General features: G+C 34.8%; 1 protein-coding gene across 1 annotated transcript; it reads left to right on the forward strand.

Moving 5' to 3' along the window:
- The first annotated feature begins 1510 nt into the window (after nt 1-1510).
- Nucleotides 1511-12047, forward strand: si:ch211-117l17.6 (regulator of G-protein signaling 4). Its single transcript, XM_056447869.1, has 5 exons — nt 1511-1709; nt 1783-1869; nt 2324-2370; nt 7067-7233; nt 11568-12047. The coding sequence occupies exons 1-5, from the start codon at nt 1609-1611 to the stop codon at nt 11745-11747; spliced, it is 582 nt and encodes a 193-aa protein (XP_056303844.1). The 5' UTR covers nt 1511-1608; the 3' UTR covers nt 11748-12047.
- Nucleotides 12048-19259: the final 7212 nt, after the last annotated feature.

A 19259-nucleotide genomic window follows, 5' to 3' on the forward strand; every position in this document is an offset into this window, starting at 1 on the left:
CAGAGGAATGAACCACCAACTTATCCAGCATATGTTTTACACAGCGGATGCCCTTCCAGCTGCAACCCATCACTGGGAAACACCCATACACACTCATTCACACACATACACAACGCACAATTTTTTAGCTTACTCAATTCACCTGTACCGCATGTCTTTGGACTTGTGGGGGAATCCCGGGCGAATTCTGACTTGAAGACATAGCTGAGAAATATTTTTTTTTTCCACAATGATGCCTCTTGTACATCGTCTTATTATCTTTTGGGAGATGTCCTTTCCAGTCAAAAAAACTTACTTATCAAATAAAATAAAATATCAAAATAAATATTGATTATTTATTTTGAAATACAAATGGTTATATATACTAGCTGTCAAATTTAGGTTACAATCATAAAAAATTGAAAAAAAAAACTTACAGAAATGCTTCTGGGGAAAGAGTTAATAAACATGACTGGTCCAAATATGGTCAATATGGAGCATTTAATTTTGGGGGGATTTCCTGGGGTCATAAATAAGCATATAAATCCATTTCTGGAGATTGTTTTTACTTACATTAGTCCACATACTTATTATATAGGTGTCAGAGAACAATTTAACTTTTTGAATCAATGCAATCCAATAACAGTAATCAGTAAATTATCCAGTCATCGCTTTTTACAGCGCAGTAATCTTTAAAGCTATACATTATTAAGTAAATAATATCTCAATAGTCTAACTTAAACTGCCATATACAGTATATTATGCTTGTCACATTGATTTTAGAAGATACTTTAAAATTTTTTCATATATGAGATCACAACATAAAAGTCTTTTAAAATAAATGTAAACAATTCTAAAGATTTTCAAATTATTTCAAACAATTTTCGTAACGTTAAACTATACAGCAATTTTGATTGTTTTTAAAATAGTTTTTCAGATAAATGTTTATTTTAAGTTGGCTTGTCATTACGTTTTGAACTGTACCACACCGCCTAGCACAGTTAAAGACAAAATTATTAGCCCTTATGAAATTTGCATTATGTTTTACGTTTTTCCCAAGCGCTGCTTAACGGATGAAGGTTTTTTCAACACATTTTTTCAACAGAATAGTTTTAATAGCTACCAAGATTACACCACATACACTACGTACTATTTTACTAGTTATTTCACAAGATATTCAGTTTAAAGGGCAATATACAGTCTTAACAAGGTTAAAATTGCACAACAATGCTTTATTCTGTAGCCAATTTAAAAAATAAAGGTTTCTTTAAAAAGGCTAATAATATTGACAGAAGTTTTTCTTATTAAAGGCAATAAGACTTTAAATAAAATGAAATAAAGATAATGGTCCAAATATTTGTATACACAATCAAATGTACTGTCCTAGCAACTACAAAATGATCTCGTTATTACATAACATATTTCCATTTCCGCTGTAAGCTTGAGCTTTAACATTGTGATTTTTATGAGTCATATTGAAGTCTTCATAGCGTCAGTGGCATCCAGAGATATGTATGAACATGTTCAGGTATGAAAACATGCCATTTTCATCTGCCTGATGACCATAAATAAAGACACCGGATGGAAAAAAGTGCGTCAGAAATCATGAAACATAGCGGATCGTTCTGAATGAATATTTTCTTCCAATCAATAATGCCCAAACTGCTTTTCTCCAAGATTCGGATCTATGAATTCAAGGAGCTCATTCGCAACAAGAACCAGACAAAAACGTAAATGATGATTTTTACTTGTCTCTTTGAGTTCCTGAACATGGATTTATGAGGTTTTTTTTTAACCCCACAGGCTGGATGTTTTGTTAAGCAGGAAAAAGCAGAAAAGCAATATCAAGTGTGTTTTGATTCAGAAAAAGACTGAAGTCTCTCATTCTCCGTAAGTTTATGTGTGCTGTTATGTGTATGTTGTTTATTGTGTATGTTTTGAATTGAAATCATCATTGAATTGGTACTTGATGTGTAAAAATCTGGTTAAACTTTATGAATGTATACAGTATGAGAACTTTTTTTGGTAGCAGTTGATTTTAAGTTGTTTTAATTTTACACAAATAGTGCAAATTTCATATAAAGGTTTACTTAAATGCTCAAAAGTGTTTCCTTTATATTGCTTTACAGAATTATGAATGGAAATATTTAGTTTAGAAAACGATTTTCCACAGAATCTGCATAGATATTTAGAAAATACTTACTGTAGTTTTCAGAATAAATATTTTTAAAAGGTAGCATGTCACACCTCAGGTGATTTCAACCTGTTTATAAGTACTTTGTGTAATTATGAATGGCAAAATATTTTAGACGGTAGTTAATCTAATTGCATGATCTTTTTTAAGATTACAGGACCATGGGCAAAAGTTGGCTGATCTACTAGAAAACACAGGTTGGTTCCACCAATAATTCATATATAAAATAGTCAAGAAAATAAAAGTTTTTCAAAATTATCCTAAAACAAGATTGGATGTTGTTATATAGTTTTAGGAGGACAACTTTGGAAATGTTATGATCCACTTCCAATGTGTGCGTGTATTTGCTTATGTGGTTTACAAGGACGAGGTTTGTGTAATGACATGTGCATGACTTCACAATGCTAAAGTGATTTATGAGGACATGCCCAGTGTCCTCGTAATTCAAAACAGTTAAAATCATACTTTACAGAGCCTTTTGACATTCAGAATTTTAGGGCTGTTATTGGGGTAAGGCAATACAATAAGCAGTTTTTACTGTAAAATAAATACATCACGCCTATGGATATAAAATATGTGTAAAGTGGTCCCTCACTGTAATGCGGTTCACTATTCCTGGCCTCAGTATTATTTTAGTGCATTTTGACATGCTTTTTTTACAGCGCATTGTGTTTTGCGCCCTAATTAGCGCATTGCTGATTGGCTGTAGAACATTGTCAATCAATCTCCTCCGTGCCGTGTCTCCTGTACAATATAGAATGCATTCAGCTTGCCAAATTTACAGAAATCTTTAATCGCTAGCAGTGACTCTGAAGTGCTGTACTGTATGTTTACAAGTTTTCTCCTCACAATATTGACGAAATGTTCTGCACCTTTAAAGGCAACTGCGCACAAAAGGCAGAGGAAGATGCTAATCATCGCACAAAATGTTAAAGGAAGGTAGAAGTTACGCAGCTGTGGGGCGCCATTACGGAAAATATGAAGATCAAATGGTTTTAATCTTTGGTTTCATTCTATAAAACTGGACTTTTCTACGTAGGTTTGAACTTTGAAAGTGTTTAAACCAGAGCAAAGATTGAAAATGTTAATGGCTGTCTGAGAAAAGTGTAGAAAGTGTGTAGTGAGGGGCTTTACAGCTTTAAAACATCTATAATATTATAAAAAAATCTGACTACTTCGCAGATTTTGCCTACTGCAGGTTATTTTTAGAACGTAATTCCCATGAATAATAAGGGACCACTGTATACAAGACTATCTTATTCAAGTGTGTGTGTGTGTGTGTGTGTGTGTGTGTGTGTGTATATCAATTTTTGAAATAATGCCTTATTTATTCTGATCTAAGTGATCACATAACGTTATTCATTCATTTTACTTCGGCTTAGTCCCTGATTTATCACCACAGCAGAATGAATCACTAACTACTCTGGCGAATGGTTTACGCAGCCAATGCCCTCAAATAACATAATTTTAAAATATGTTTTAACATATTTTATCTTATGGGTATAACCTAGTATAGGTTGTTTTCACATGATGTCATTGATGACGCGCAAGGGCAGGAAGTGATTCTTCCACATAGGAATCGCTATTATAACTTCAAAATGTTTATGTTTTATGTTGTTTATAATAGTTTAAATCTACCAATATAAGAAAGGTCAAAGTTTTTGCTCATAAAAGTGGTGGGGGATTGGGAGGGATGGGTTCAAGAAACTGGCTGAAAAATGAAAGAAAAGGTGGCAGGTAATAACCATTTTTTCAATACATTCATGTGTACAAACAGTTTTTGAACATGATACAGTAATTCATTTGACATCACCAATAAAGATTATATACAGGCCTAGCTATGTGTATAAATATGTTAAAGTTTTATATAAAAATCAGATACAAACACACTTATACAAAATCCAGGAGAACATAAATGATGTTCCCTGCCATGTAATCGCTGCATTGAATTCTCCATCTTTTTTGCAATAATCCAAGTCTTTACTGGCGTTTCGGCAGAATAAACAACGTAACGTTAATGTCTATATGTGCAGCAGCGGTGAATGTTTGTTGATCGACAGAACAAAAAAGAAATGCAACCCTTGTGATAAAACTAGACGGTTATTATTGTGAAGCACTTTTTTCCCCTTACAAATATAAATAAATAAATAATAATGTAGACTATGCGTCCACGCTTTTGTATGCTTTTATCTGTTATTTCGGAATGTCTGCGGAAAAAAAACTATAGTAAATTATAATAAACATGTTTTTGAACCACATAGTAAAGTGACTAATGTGTACAACTCTTTGCTAATTAACGCTACAGAATACTGTAGCATAATATACTGATAAACTGTAATAAATACTGTAACATTAATGTAAACTGTGGTGCATTGTGATGGTGTATAATTATACAGTAGAGAACTGTAGAGCCTGTTGAATAATTTGTTTATTACCACAGTTTTGTCATACCACAGCAACAATATAATTACTATGCCAGTTTAATTCGAGTAATTTTCTATAGTATGCTTTCAAACTTTTCATGTAATGTAATAGCTTATACAGTATCTACCGCCTCGATGACAGGCAAATATATTTATTTTCATATAAATATATTTTATAGTGAACGACAAACATTTGTGGTTATTTTCTATTTAAATCTCCTTTGAAATATGGTATAAATCGCAAAAATATGAACTTTTCTCTCCATTCAGTTTTTACTTCCAACCGTCTATCTGAATTTCGCACGTCACCAGAACCATGTGATTAAAAACAACCTATTGGGGTTGTGGTGTTAAACAGAGTCTTTTAATAGGTCATTAATTGATTCTTGTTCTAAATTTGCTTGACAAGATATATTTGGCACATAAACGGTTACACTGGATTTTCAGTGTATAAGTTCAGAAGAGTGTCTTCTATAATTCATAATACAAGTAGTCACATTTTTTTTGTTGTTGTTGCTCAAAATAAAATACAATTAAACACAATCTTAGAATCCAACAAAAATACTGAATAGGTGGCCGTGCTTTCATTTTTTTGCATCATTCTCTCATTGCAAACTAATGGTAAGAGTGGCGTGGCTAAGAATATTGTGGCTGAAGCTGTCAAACTGGCATCTATAAGGAATGTCGCTGCTGTGTTACACTGCAAGATGGATTGACGACAGGGGGTTTCACAGTGCATGACTTTAGAATAGGAAGAACTGCCGACAACGTTGTCTCGGTCCACAACCTACGTCTCACAACCAAACACAAGCGAGAAGTGACATTCTTACAACGCAAGGTCACGTAGTCTTTCGTTGTTAACTACATAATGAGAAAGACGCCTTTAGTGGGGTAGATGATGTACTTATTTTGCTCACCTGGGTTTTGAGAGGAATTAGCAATTTCTCCTCAACTTTTTTCTTTTTCGACTCGCTTGTGATATTGCTCAGATGACACATCAAACAGACACAGGTGCTCCGGTCAAATTTACACAGTAGTTTTTCCTTCATTTCTTGGGTCCAAATAGACTGAAAATAAGCGCGTTTAACTTCTCCCCCAACCTCCCACTGGATGTAGATACTCATACTTGTGGATGCTGCTCTCTCATTGGTTATGTAGTTATTTTCAACAAAAACACATTTCACACGGCTTGATTTGAATCGTCGACAGCTCCAGATATTTAGCATGCCAAATATCTCACGGGTGTGGGCTACTCATCTGCGATTCTCTCAGATCGCGTCTTTAACAGTTCACACAGTGTGATTGTTACTCACATGAATGAGCACCGATTTGCCTGTGATTTCAGACATTTGTCGGCAATTTCTCAAAACCTATCGGCGAGTCAAAATCAGAGCTAAAATCATGCAGTCTAAACTCGGCATAACAGAATTTAAAGGAAATACTGAGTAGGCGGTTGGGCTTTCATTTTGCGCATCATTGAGTACGTTTACATAGACACCAATAATCTGACTTTAATACGATAAAGACAATACTCTGATACTCTGAGTCTACCATGTAAACAGCGATTTTTGATTAATTTAATTCGATTAAGGTCATAATCGAACTAAATAGAAATCGAATTAAGACATGTGGAGTATGCCGATTTTAGTCGCATTATTGAAGTGCAGTACAGACATGTAAACACCTTAACCAAACTATTACCGTCATGTAGGACTTTTCGCCATGTTTTGCGACAGGATAGTCTATACACACACGGCTGTCTGACACTATTATCTGCACCTACTGAGTCAGTGAAGACCACAGACACCTGCATTGTAAAGCGTGGAGTTTTTTTCTCCCATTCAGCGTGAAATTCCATTAAAACAACACTCATCCAGCAGTTCATAGTTACATCCAATATCTCATTTGTCACGGGGGCATGCATGAAATGTTCCCGAATGAAAGTGAAAGTGCCAAACTGCAGTTAAAGTCGACAAATTAAAAATGAAACACCCGAAATTACATGAAACTCTGGAGGAAACATGGATAGCAATGATGTTGATCGAAATATGTGCTATAACATGTAAAACTGGATCATGAAAGAAACATTCAAAAAGCAACTCATGTAAACACCTTAATCATGTTTTTGTCTTAATTAGATTAAGGCAAATAATTTGATTACTGATGTTCATGTAAAGGTAGTCACTCTCTCATAGCAATGGTAAGAGGGGCGTGGCTAAGAATATTGTAGCTGAAGCTGTCAAACTAATGTCAACAGAAGGACCACGACTCCAAAAGCAAAGCTAAGATTTTGATTGAAGATTAGCAAAACAAACATTTTTTACAGCGGATTCACTTACGCAAATAATTATTCACCTAAAGAATTACAAAGTGCTCTAGCAAAATTACCACTTCACACAAACTTTAACCCATAGATGGGTGTATGGATGGATTCTTCATTATTCTAAATTTAATCATTTCTCTCCAACAGACTACCTTGCCGCCTTTCATTCATTCCTGCAGTCTGAGTTTAGTGCGGAGAACATTGAGTTTTGGCTTGCCTGCAGAGAATACAAGCAGATCAGATCACCTGGAAAACTCTCTGGCAAAGCAGCAGAGATCTACAAAACCTTCCTCCATCCTACAGCTCAAAAAGAGGTCAGTATGTGCAAACACCGAAGAATTAAATACAGTTGGATCTTTTCAAATTGTGACAGTGCATTATGAGGAAAGAAAATTCCATTGCATCACAGACTGTTAAACTCAAGCAGTTCAGGAAACTCAAAACATTTGAGGAAACTAATTGCTTTAAAGGAAGAGTTCTCCCCCAAAAAAACATTCGATCATTATTTAGTTACTTGTTCCAAACAAGGTTATTTCAGTAAATGAAAACCACATCTAAGACTAAAACTGGCAAAAATAGATATTTTAACTGAAAATATTTTATGTTAACTGAAATGAAATTCAAAATTCACAACATACATAGCAACAAACTGAAATGTAATAATAATTAGCAAAAATTAATAATCATTTTCAGAATTTATAAGATGTTTGCGCACAGGGAACACATTAAAACATAGAGAAATGTATTTTAAAATAAAATACCAAATACCTTAACTACAAAAACGACAAAATACAGCAGCAACAACAAGTATCAAAATAAAATACAGTAATTTACTTTTATAAAGGAGCATGACATTTCTTTACAAATCTTCCGTCAATTGAGGCCTATTCGATCAATCCATTAAACTGACTTAGTGAAGTAAACAATGTTTGATAGCAAATGTGGCCAGTAAAATTGCCATCATCTCTGTACAATGATTATTCGACCTCTTAATGTTTTAAAAGCGTGTTAAATAAAGAATTAATTACAATTTTTTGTTGACAGAATTTTTCAGAAATCTAGTTAAATAAAAAAAAACATTGAGCCATACTCAATATAAAAACTATATTAGGAGTTTTTGATTATTAAATATTTGTGTTTCATATGTTGTGACATCTTAAGGCTTACATCTTTCCTCTTCATTAACTATACAGTGGACCTACTGATCAACTACTGGCGTTTGAAAGTATTTTAGGAATCGCCACCGTAGGACTTATTTTTATGTTTGTTTTAACACTCAAAAAAATATACGTTTTTGCTTGTTCAAACTACTTAAAATAAGCTGAATCAACACAATTCTAAACAACGCGGTGGCGCAGTAGGTAGTGCTGTCACCTCACAGCAAGAAGGTCGCTGGTTCGAGCCTCAGCTGGGTCAGTTGGCATTTCTGTGTGGAGCTTGCATGTTCTCCCTGCTTTCACGTGGGCTTCCTCCTGGTGTTCCGGTTTCCCCCACAAGTCCAAAGACATACAGGTGAATCGGGTAGGCTAAATTGTCTGGAGTGTATGTGTGTGAATGAAAGTGAATGGATGTTTCCCAGTTATGGGTTGCGGCTGGAAGGGCATCTGCTGCGTAAAAACGTGCAAGAAAATGAATGAATGAACACAATTCTTGAGATTTCATTGGGACAACTTAATTTTTTATGTTCAATCCACATAAATTTGTTAAAAGTGTTAAGTTAACTTAATCAATTTCTGTTAGGACAACATTAATAAATTGTGTGGAACCCTGCATTTTTTACAGTGAACGACAAACATTTGGCATCAGCAATCCATCCAAAACTACCATTATTTGTACAGTATGCTCTTTCTCCTAAGATGTTTTCAATTGTTCTTTAAATGAAAAAGTCAATAACATCCAAATCACCAATCAGTGCATTTTCAAGTCTGTTTAAGTCAGAATTATTAGCCCCAGTTTGAATAATTTTTTTCTTTCTTAAATATTTCCCAAATGATCTTTCTGGAAAAAGTCTCATTTGTTTTATTTCAGCCAGAATAAAAGCAGTTTTCAATAAAAAAACAAAAAAAAACAAAAACATTTTAAGGTCAAAATTATTAGCCCCTTTAAGGTATTTTTTTCTTCGATTGTCTACAGAACAAACCATCGTTATATAATAACTTGCCTAATTCCTCTAACCTGCCTAGTTAACCTAATTAACCTGGTTAAGCCTTTAAATATCACTTTAAGTTGTATAGAAGGGTCTTGAAAAATATCTAGTCAAATATTATTTACTGTCATCATGGCAAAGATAAAATAAATCAGTTATTAGAAATGAGTTATTAAAACTATTATGATTAGAAATGTGTTGAAAAATTTTTCTCTGTTAAACAGAAATTGGGTAAAAAAAAACGAACAGTTTACGTGGACTTCAACTGTATATGATGTATTGATGTAGACTTCTTGCGAAGTATTTTACAGTATTTTAAAAGTACAAAAACACAAGACACTAAAGTATTTTAATACAAAATATTAACCTATTTTCATCAGCCCTATCAAATACAAATTACAAAATACTATTTTGTATTTAAAATACATATTTAAAATACATGCATGATAAATACTGCCCATCCCTGTTTGCGCAAGAGTTAATGCAAACTGTGTAAACACTACACTGGTCGACACTGGATGTGTTTTGTTAAAGGTCCAGTGAAATTAAAATAAAGTTGAAGCTAATACAGAAGTAACTGAAACTGCAATTCTTCTGCAGGCTCCAGGAACTCCAAATGTTCCCTGACTGCTATGCTAAATTGGCCATTTTTACAGCTGATAAAAACATGTTTACAGCCTGGTACAAAAGATAGTTTTGGTATATATAGCAAATATTACCCTTCTCAACCGTTTCCTTTTCATTTATATTAAGTTATATTAAATCTGCATAATTAAGGGCATGGCCACTTGAGTAACAACAAAGTCTTGTCAGGTGCTGTTACGTCACCTTAGCTGATTCCGGCTGATTAGCTGCTGAACTCAGTATTTACATCGTATTTTTGTTTTGTTTTTATGTGGCTTTACACAGTTAATTGCTTTTTGGGATTATTTCTTACACTTATCAGATAATATGGTACTTAATTGTACTCACAAACCATTTAAGTGGCATCTTTTTCCTAAATTCTAGAAAACTCTAGAACAGTCATCTGAAACGTTGTCATACAGTGTTACGCCTGGATTTCATAAACAGTCTTCCATTTACTAACACAGACTATATTTGAAGTATTTAGAAGTAATTTGCATTTTCCTTCGCCAAAATATCAATGGAGTGGCTTCACAACAACTCGGTGAATGTCCTTGAGTGGCCCAGCCAGAGCCCAGAACTAAATCCTATTGAACATCTCTGGAGAGATCTGAAAATGTCTGTACACCGTCGCTTCCCATCCAACCTGATAGAGCTTGAGAGGTACTGCAAATCAGAATGGGCAAAAATTCCCAAAGACAGGTGTGCCTTGTGGCATCACATTCAAAAAGACTTGAACAAAGTATTGAACAAAGGCTGTGAATACTTGTGTACATGTGATTTTTCAGCTTTTTTTATTTTTGATAAATTTGCAACAATTTCAAACTAAATATTTTCACATTGTCATTATGGGGTATTGGGTGTAGAATTTTGAGGAAATAAATGAATTTAATCCATTTTGGAATAAGGCTGTAACATAAAAAAATGTGGAAAAAGTGAAGCGCTACTTTTGAATATACTTTCTGGATGCACTGTAAAGATGCAATGGCTCCAAACCTGTGCACGTTTCTTTCTTCTGTTGAACACAAAATATATTTTCAATGTTGGAAACCATTGACTTTTATAGTATTTATAAAATACTATAAACATTCTTCAAAATATCTTCTTTGGTATTCAACCAAAAAAAAACTGAAGGTGATAAAGATCAATAAATTCATCATCTTTATTTGTTAATATTTACAAAATTAATACATTATGAATATTATCATTTTTTTATTATGCGGTAAAAGAGGAGTGGTTAAAAATGTTGTGGCTGAAGGGTCAAACTGATGTCAACAGAAGAACCGCCACTCCAAACGCAAATGGTCAGACTTTGATTAAAGATTACCAAAACAAACATTTTTGTCAGTGGATTGATTTGCATGGATTAGTTGTTCACCAAAAGAATAACATTGTGCGCTAGCAAAACAAACATTGTACATTTTGGTGGCGTATGGACTTTAAAGGGATATTTGATCCAAAAATAAAAATCACCATTTAAATATTTTCCATTTGTTCCAAACCTGTCAGAGGATCTATCTTCTGTTGAACACGAAAGAAGATATTTAGAAGAATGTTGGGGTAACAGCCAATGACTTTAGTATTTTTGGATGTCAATGGTTGCTGGTTTCCAACATTCTCCAGAAAATCTTGCTTTGTGTTCAACTGAAGAAAGAACTTCATTATCGTTTAGAACCATTCGAGTGGGAGTAAATAGTCAGGACATTGTCATTTGTTGGTAATCTATCCGTTTAACATTATAGGTCAAAAACAAACCAGAATGTTTGCATTTGCTATTGGCTTCTTAAACTAAACACCAGTGTAAATGTCACTGCAGATTTAAATTTTCTCCAATAATCTCTCTGGGATGTAAATGTTACTTTTTATTTTTTTTCAAAGGTCAACATTGACCATTGCACTCGCGAGGAGATCAAGAGATCGTTGGCCAAGCCTGACCTCGAGTGTTTTGACAAAGCAGAAAAGCTTGTGTACAGACTGATGGAGGAAGACTCTTGTCCACGCTTCCTCAAATCTGAAGCTTATCAGAACCTGAGGAACATAAGCAGGAACCAAACGTAGACCTGAAAGTTCATTCCCTGAAAAAGCACTTCTGAATGAGCTGGCGCACTGAAAGAGGACATGCTGTGGGCACGTGGTTTAGAGGAAATGACTGAGGAGAACAGAAAGTGTGGCTTGCAGACGTTCGATTTGATTGCGTTTGATTGATAAGATGAATGAGAAGTAAAACGGAAATGATCTAGAATGGAGGTTGAGGAGAGATGAGTTGGTTGTTCTTTGAAATGGGTGCTTTTCTATAAATGATAGCTTTGAAAGTAAACTTGTACCGTGACAAAATAAACATGACTAGTGTTTGTGTCAGATATGGGGTTTTTGTGTGGTCTTTTATAGTTTTTAATTATGAAGCTTTAAAGATACTGAGAAACTATGTGAGATCCTGTTTCAAACTTCACCTTGCGAAAAAAAATAGTTCCATGATAATCCCACCAAAGGTAACAGAGGTGATGCAAAGGTAACAGAGGTGATGATGGTAACATGGTTGACATTTATAGTTCAATTTGGTAGTATCGCACCTGTGTGCAAACTCATAAATGTACTTGCTTGACATTTTATGGCCTTATTTGTGTAATTTTATGGAATTCAAGAATAATAAATGACATTATAAAATAATATCTCACTATAAAAAAATTGCTAATACATTCCCATGACCAAACTAACAAAAAATGAGAAAAAAATCTACAGGCGTAATGTATTTTATACAGTAAAAATATGATTATTGTATTGTATCTTACCCCAACCCTAAACCCAACCGTTACAGGAAACTTGCGGCAATTTTGAATGTCAAAATATTCCACTATGTTTGATTCGTCATCATTTCGAATTACAAGGACACTGGGCATGTCCAGTTTTGGGCATACTCCAGTTTTGGGCATACTCCAGTTTTGAATTCAAAACTTTTTGATTTAGTAGCTAATTCGTATAAATTTGTACGATCTCATTCTTACAATTTAGTACGATTTGCTCATCCCCCAATAAAGGTTGGGTTTAGGGGCGGGGTTGGGTGCCATGCCTCCGTTTTAAAATTGTACATCTTCATATGGTTGAACTTGTATGAATTCGCCACTAAACTGAAAAAACATAAATTAGTTACGTTTCCTCGTGAGATCAGGCTGGTGACTTCTATAGGTCATGCACATTTCATTATACAATTTCGTCCCCATAAACCACATAAGCAAGTACACACTCACACATTGGAATTGAATCAAAACCTTTACAAAGTTAAAAACTAAACTAAAACTATACAACATATTATGATGGATGAGATATATTTTTAACCTATTTTACTGAAAATCTGGGTTATTCCGCCAAATTTAGTACTTCTCCTGCAATACTATGGTATTGTATTATCTGAAATGAATATAAACATGTTTCTAAATCTCTAAATGACAACACCTTTATTTTAAATTTGGAAGAAATGTCACCAGTATTGTACACCACTTTATTAGGGACACCTTACTAGGGTTGGACCTCATTTTGCATTCAGAACTGCCTTAATCCTTTGTGGCGTAGATTCAACAAGGTACTGGAAATATTCCTGAGAGATTTTGGTCCATATTGACATGATAGGATCACTCAGTTACAGATTGCAGATATGTTGGCTTCACGTCCATGATGTGAATCTCCCGTTCCACCACATCCCAAAGGTGCTCAATAGGATTGAGATCTGGTGATTGTGGAGGCCATTTGAGTACAGTAAACACATTGCCATGTTCAAGAAACCAGTCTGAGATGATTCACGCTTTATGACATGGTGTGATATCCTGCTGGAAGTAGCCATCAGGAGATGGGTACACTTTGGTCATAAAGGGATAGACATGGTCAGCAACTATACTTGGTTAGGCTGTGGTGTTGACACAATGCTCAACTGGTACTAGATCAAAAATTTGCCAGGAAAATATCCTTCACACCAATACACCACCACCACCAGCCTGAACCATTGATGAAAGCAGAATGGATCCATGCTTTCATATTGTTGATGCTAAATTCTGACCCTACCATCTGAATGTTGCAGCAGAAATCGAGACTCATCAGAACAGGCAACGTTTTTCCAATCTTCTATTGTCCAATTTTGGTGAGCCTGTGCGAATTGTAGCCTCAGTTTCCTGTTCTTAGCTGACAGATGCTGCTTTCTCATTGGCTGTAGTTAATCGCAGATGTTATTTTCAACCAAAACACATTTGACACGGCTTGATTTGAATGGCATTCTGATGCTCAGTTTGAACTGCAGCAGATCGTCTTGACCATGTCTACATGCCTAAATGCATTGAGCTGTTGCCATGTGATTGGCTGATTAGAAATTTGCGTCAACGAGCAAGTGTTGGACAGGCGTACCCAATATAGTGTATATTACTAAAATCTAATAATAATATACTGTATATTATTACTTTTACTATTTTTTTATTATTGTTACACATACTCACAATTAAAACAGCAACAACAAGAAAATACTAGACACTTATTGACATTCAGATCAGATATTCAGTTCATTCCTATTGTGATTCTAAATAATTTCATAATACATGACACCATGAACCTTTCTCTTCTAAATTTTTACAAGTTGTATAAATCTCAGTCCTTCAGCATGTAGAGTCCAAAAGAACCCTGCAATCTTTATGATCAGACACACAAACACTGCAGAGGAGCACAAGATGTATTTTTAGACTCTCCACACTCAACCCTGACTAATTATGAGCAAAAAAACCAACTCGGAGAAGATGTTTTTCACGCTCGGTGAACAACTCTGTTTTGGTCACATGTCCGATTTGAGCTAACTGATGCAGAGACGAGCCTGAAGCTAAAGATGTTGCCATAAAGTACAATAATAATCCTTGTCAGCGCTTGACCTCACTGTGACAAAGACAGACTTTCTTAGGTTGGAGACTTAAAAAGGCAATTCTGAGCTGCTAAGAATAACTGTGTTTGATAAACCTAAGACTCTACCAAAACAGTAGTCTGATGCATGATGGATCACCTTCAGCTTTATGGCCTTCTTGGGGAAGCTAATTCAGCCATAAAGACAGCAATGTTTTTAAGTGCACTGGAAATCACATTGAGCTTAATGGATTAAGATGCTTTTTAATATTGCAGGATTACTGGGTGCACATTATTTGGTTTGATGAAGCGGGAGAGGACAAAATGGCATAAAAAAAACATCAAAATGCTAATCGATTTGATGTGTGTTGCCTACCTGGATGTCAAAATGACATCAAAATTTATATCTAACATTGGCATCAAAAAACGATTACAGGATAATTCTTTATTCTATGTTAACAACCGCCTGGTTGTACTTTATCCCACTTATTACTTGCCACATTACTTGTTCTGAGCCACAATATTTTAATAATTCTTTATTTAAAGGCAAAACTGATAGAAACAAAAATGGCTGAATGGAGCACATACACTAACCCACGTATTATTCAGTCACAAGATGGCGCCATACAGTCAAAAACATTGGCGTTACAAACGAGCATATGAATATGGATATGAGTGTATTCACTGATGGTCAAGATGATTTGAAGTACCCAAATGAGCTTGTGTTATTTAGTGGTTGTTATCTGGGAATAACAAACCTTTAATGTCACAACTGACCAATCAGAATCAAGTTTTCCAGAGCCATGTAAAATCGAATGCAACATATTGCACAGCTAATTCAATCCAACATTATTTAATATTTCCTATACCTTCTTTTCTCATCTCAACACAACACGCATGTTGTCACTCAGAAGTGAGACTGATGTGAAATCATGTTATAACACATGGCCAAAAGGAAATTAATTGCAAAGGCATCCGTTCATTGGCCAAACGATTCATCAACCTGAGAGTTACCCGCAGTCAGTCACGTCCACCAATCTCGCTGCCAATCTGCCCATTATCTGTGGCCCAAAACACAGACTGAAAGGAAATGAGTAATATTCAGAGGCGCTGGCGTCGCCTGAGGCAGAAAATTACTCAATTGCGCACAATGGAGAAGCAGCGAGTGTGAAAGTATGTGCGCTAGTCAGGTGACTGTGAGGATTTACACACTAACACATGGAGACCAGTGTCAACACTCAGCTGACAATACCCATTTATGGAGAAGCCAACGTATGGAGAAAGTTACTTAATACAGGATTCCCACACCTTGGTTAACTTCAAACTCAAGGACCTTTCAAGCACTTTCAAGTTCCAAAACTCTCATAGACGTAATGTATTGTGTGACACATTACACGGTGTTCCCTTGTAAGATATATTGCTACAGTTTCCATGTGTCAAACACAACTTTGCAATAAAACATTCATTAATTTTACTTCGGCTTAATCTCTTATTTATCAGGGGTCACCACAGCGGAACGATCTGCCAACTATTCCATCCATGTGTTTCACGCAGTGGATACCCTTTCAGCCCCAACCCAGTACTGGGAAATGCAATAAAACAACTTCTTTCATTTGGTTTTAGCCACATGAGAGAGATCTGATATTATACTGGTCATATTGCTGTTTTGGGCAAACTGAAGAACATATAGTACATCCTATACTGCATTGTCAAATGATTTGAGAATACATTTTTGCCTGGATTTCATTGAAAAAAGCTCATAAGCTCATGTATCCAGAAGTTTTAATGCATATGAATATGCTTTTAAAGTTTTTCTTGCATCATGGGTTTGCTTGCATCATCTTAACAAGCAAATTTAAAGTAATTCACTTCAAAACGTTGCATGAAATACAATATTTAGGCAAGAAATTTCATGTGAAAGAAGTTTCATGTGAAAGCCATGACCAAGTACAAAACATTGTGTAAAACACTATAAGCAACACATAATGTACAATAAGCAAGTATGCAGAGAAGTGTTGGAGAAATAATAACACATTAGTGAACTGGAGGTAACAATATGGAATTTTTTCACAGAAAACTTCTATCACAAAATGAATTAAAGCCCTTTCAAAGATCTGTATCTGTGTGTGTTTCCTTCAGAATCACAAACTTTCAAGGATTTCAAGGATCCTTGCGAATCCTTTTAATATTGATCAATACACACTGAATCTGGGCACTGCAGACCAATATGCGAGAAAAATAAGCAATATATACTAAATATTCAAATGAGAGTCCAGAAGTGAATCTTAGTAAAGGTTTTTAGAAGTGATGCTGTGTTTTTTTAATCACTTCATAATTCAGAAAATACTGCAAACACAAATTTTATTGCTAAATAAAATGTTGTATAAAAAAATCCTTAGTAAAAACAGAATCCAGATAAAAATGAAACTGCGTATTTTGGCATGTACGTGATGCAACCCAGCAGGCACAGGGCGTCAACATGACGTCAGATTGACGTTGTACCCCAACGTCATGGGGACGTTGCATTTTGTTTAAAAAATGAAAACCGTGTTGACATCAGAACTCAACGTCAGGCCGAAGACAATGTCCAACCTCCAACCTAAAATCAACCAAATATCAATGTCTAATGATGTTACAGCTTGACGTTATGTGGACGTTACCACTATGACATCTATCAGACGTTAGATTTTAGTTGCCATACCTGATTAATAAATGCCAGCATTTGACTTCAATATGACGTTGGTTTAAGATGTTGGCTTGATGTTGGATTTTGGCCAATTTCCAACACAACCTAAAATCAACCAAATATCAATGTCTAATGATGTTACAGCTTGACGTTATGTGGACGTTACCATTATGACATCTGTCAGACAATAGATTTTAGTTGCCATACCTGATTAATAAATGTCAGTATTTGACTTCAATATGACGTTGGTTTAAGATGTTGGCTCGAAGTTGGATTTTGGCCACTTTCCAACACAACCTAAAATCAACCAAATATCAATGTCTAATGATGTTACAACATCAGCTATCATACGTTGGATTTTGGTTGCCATACGTGACAAATAAATGTCAGTATTTGACACCAATATGACGTTGGTTTAAGATGCTGGCTCGATGTTAGATTTTGGTCATCTTCCAACACAACCTAAAATCAACCAAATATCTGCATCATTTGACGTCGCTATTAGACGTCAAAATAACGTTGTCACTAGACGCTGGCTAGACGTTGAATGTTAGTCACCTGACGTCATGACATAAATCTAAACTAATATTAACGTCTTATGATGTTGTGTGCCTGCTGGGTAAAGTGTACATTTATGACTCATGCGGGATAAAAAAACAACTCATTTGGAGAAAACAACCTTTAAAAATACATACTGAAATTTTAATCTACAAACACAAAATAAAAATGTGCAATAAAAGAACACTTAAAAGTGTATTTCGAATGATTTCTTTACGTTAGACTGAAACAACAGAATTATTTTTAATATAATAAATTATTATGAAGGAACATGTATTTGTAGTTGCACCACATGACTATGGCCATACGGAATCTGTGCGTGCAGAAATTTCTGCAGATTTTTGCAGTCTATTTATATAAATGTGTGTACATTTTATTTATTCAGTTTTTCAAGAGTTCCCACTTAGATATGCTTGGCGCATAAAGCAGGTGTGGCATGCTGTCCCGGGAGAAAACCCTGAGCTCGGAGATATTTGAGCCCAGGGCTCCCGCCCGGTCGATAAGCATATCAGGAGATCCGAGATCAGGTAGGTCTCGAGAGCTCCCCCTTTAGAAAAGGGAGGAAAAGGAGGATATGGGGTGGAAGGGGGGATTCTTCCAAACGAAGATAAAACATTAGGGAGAAAATGATCCATTTATAGTAAACTAGGATCACTCTGATTGGATTATTACTGATTACAGATGAGTGGCCAGACGTGCTCAATCATATCACGTGCTCCTCTCGAAATTAGTTTATGAAACTTCACTTAAATTAATTTCAGTAATATTATTGACTAATATGAAAGTTTTTCTTTGATATATTTACAATACAGTTTGTGAAGTATTATTTTCTGTCTTTTAGTGGAGATATTATTAGAGAGACTTGCTTTGTTTACTAAATAAGTGGATCTAAATGAATTTTCATTGTAAACATTAAACAAACATTAAAACAGTATTACTTTCATTTCATATATTAAGATTTTAGCTACGATACTCCCAAAATCATTTAATTTTTTTTAAAATATAAATTTCTGTGCAGAAACAGCAAAAAATGGCCACAGATTCTGTCTGGCCACACACACGTCATAGCACAGTCTGGTGTAATATTGTCTCTTTATAAAAATATTAAATTACCTGATATATTTCAAAGATGAACTGACCTTTACATGCAGTCACAAGAGTCTGTGCTTAACTCATCTATGCTGTTACACCACATGTTCTTGATTTGAGAAATTACAAGCAGTCTTGCTAAAAAAACATTTCCTTATTTTTGTCATGTAAAAGTGAATGTTTTATGCAAGTAAATGACTGATTTGGTTTTTAAAACCTTTCTGAGGGCTGTTTTGCTGAAAATAATGTGTAGATTTTATACATTTTGGAATGACTATTATGGCTTCCAATGGGTTTAATAATGATAATTCAGATTAAATGTTAAATAAATGCAATTGTATTGTATTTTCCTTTGTGCTGGTTCATTT

This window comes from Danio aesculapii, chromosome 22 (genome assembly GCF_903798145.1).
Source record: "Danio aesculapii chromosome 22, fDanAes4.1, whole genome shotgun sequence".
Lineage (NCBI taxonomy): Eukaryota > Metazoa > Chordata > Actinopteri > Cypriniformes > Danionidae > Danio > Danio aesculapii.

Excerpts from the sequence above, each read along its gene's own strand:
- si:ch211-117l17.6 (XM_056447869.1), top strand. The coding sequence starts at position 1,609 with ATGAATATTTTCTTCCAATCAATAATGCCCAAACTGCTTTTCTCCAAG. Across the intron at positions 1,710-1,782 it reads AACAAGAACCAGACAAAAAC|GCTGGATGTTTTGTTAAGCA; the intron begins GTAAATGATGAT and ends TTAACCCCACAG. Across the intron at positions 7,234-11,567 it reads ATCCTACAGCTCAAAAAGAG|GTCAACATTGACCATTGCAC; the intron begins GTCAGTATGTGC and ends TTTTTTTCAAAG.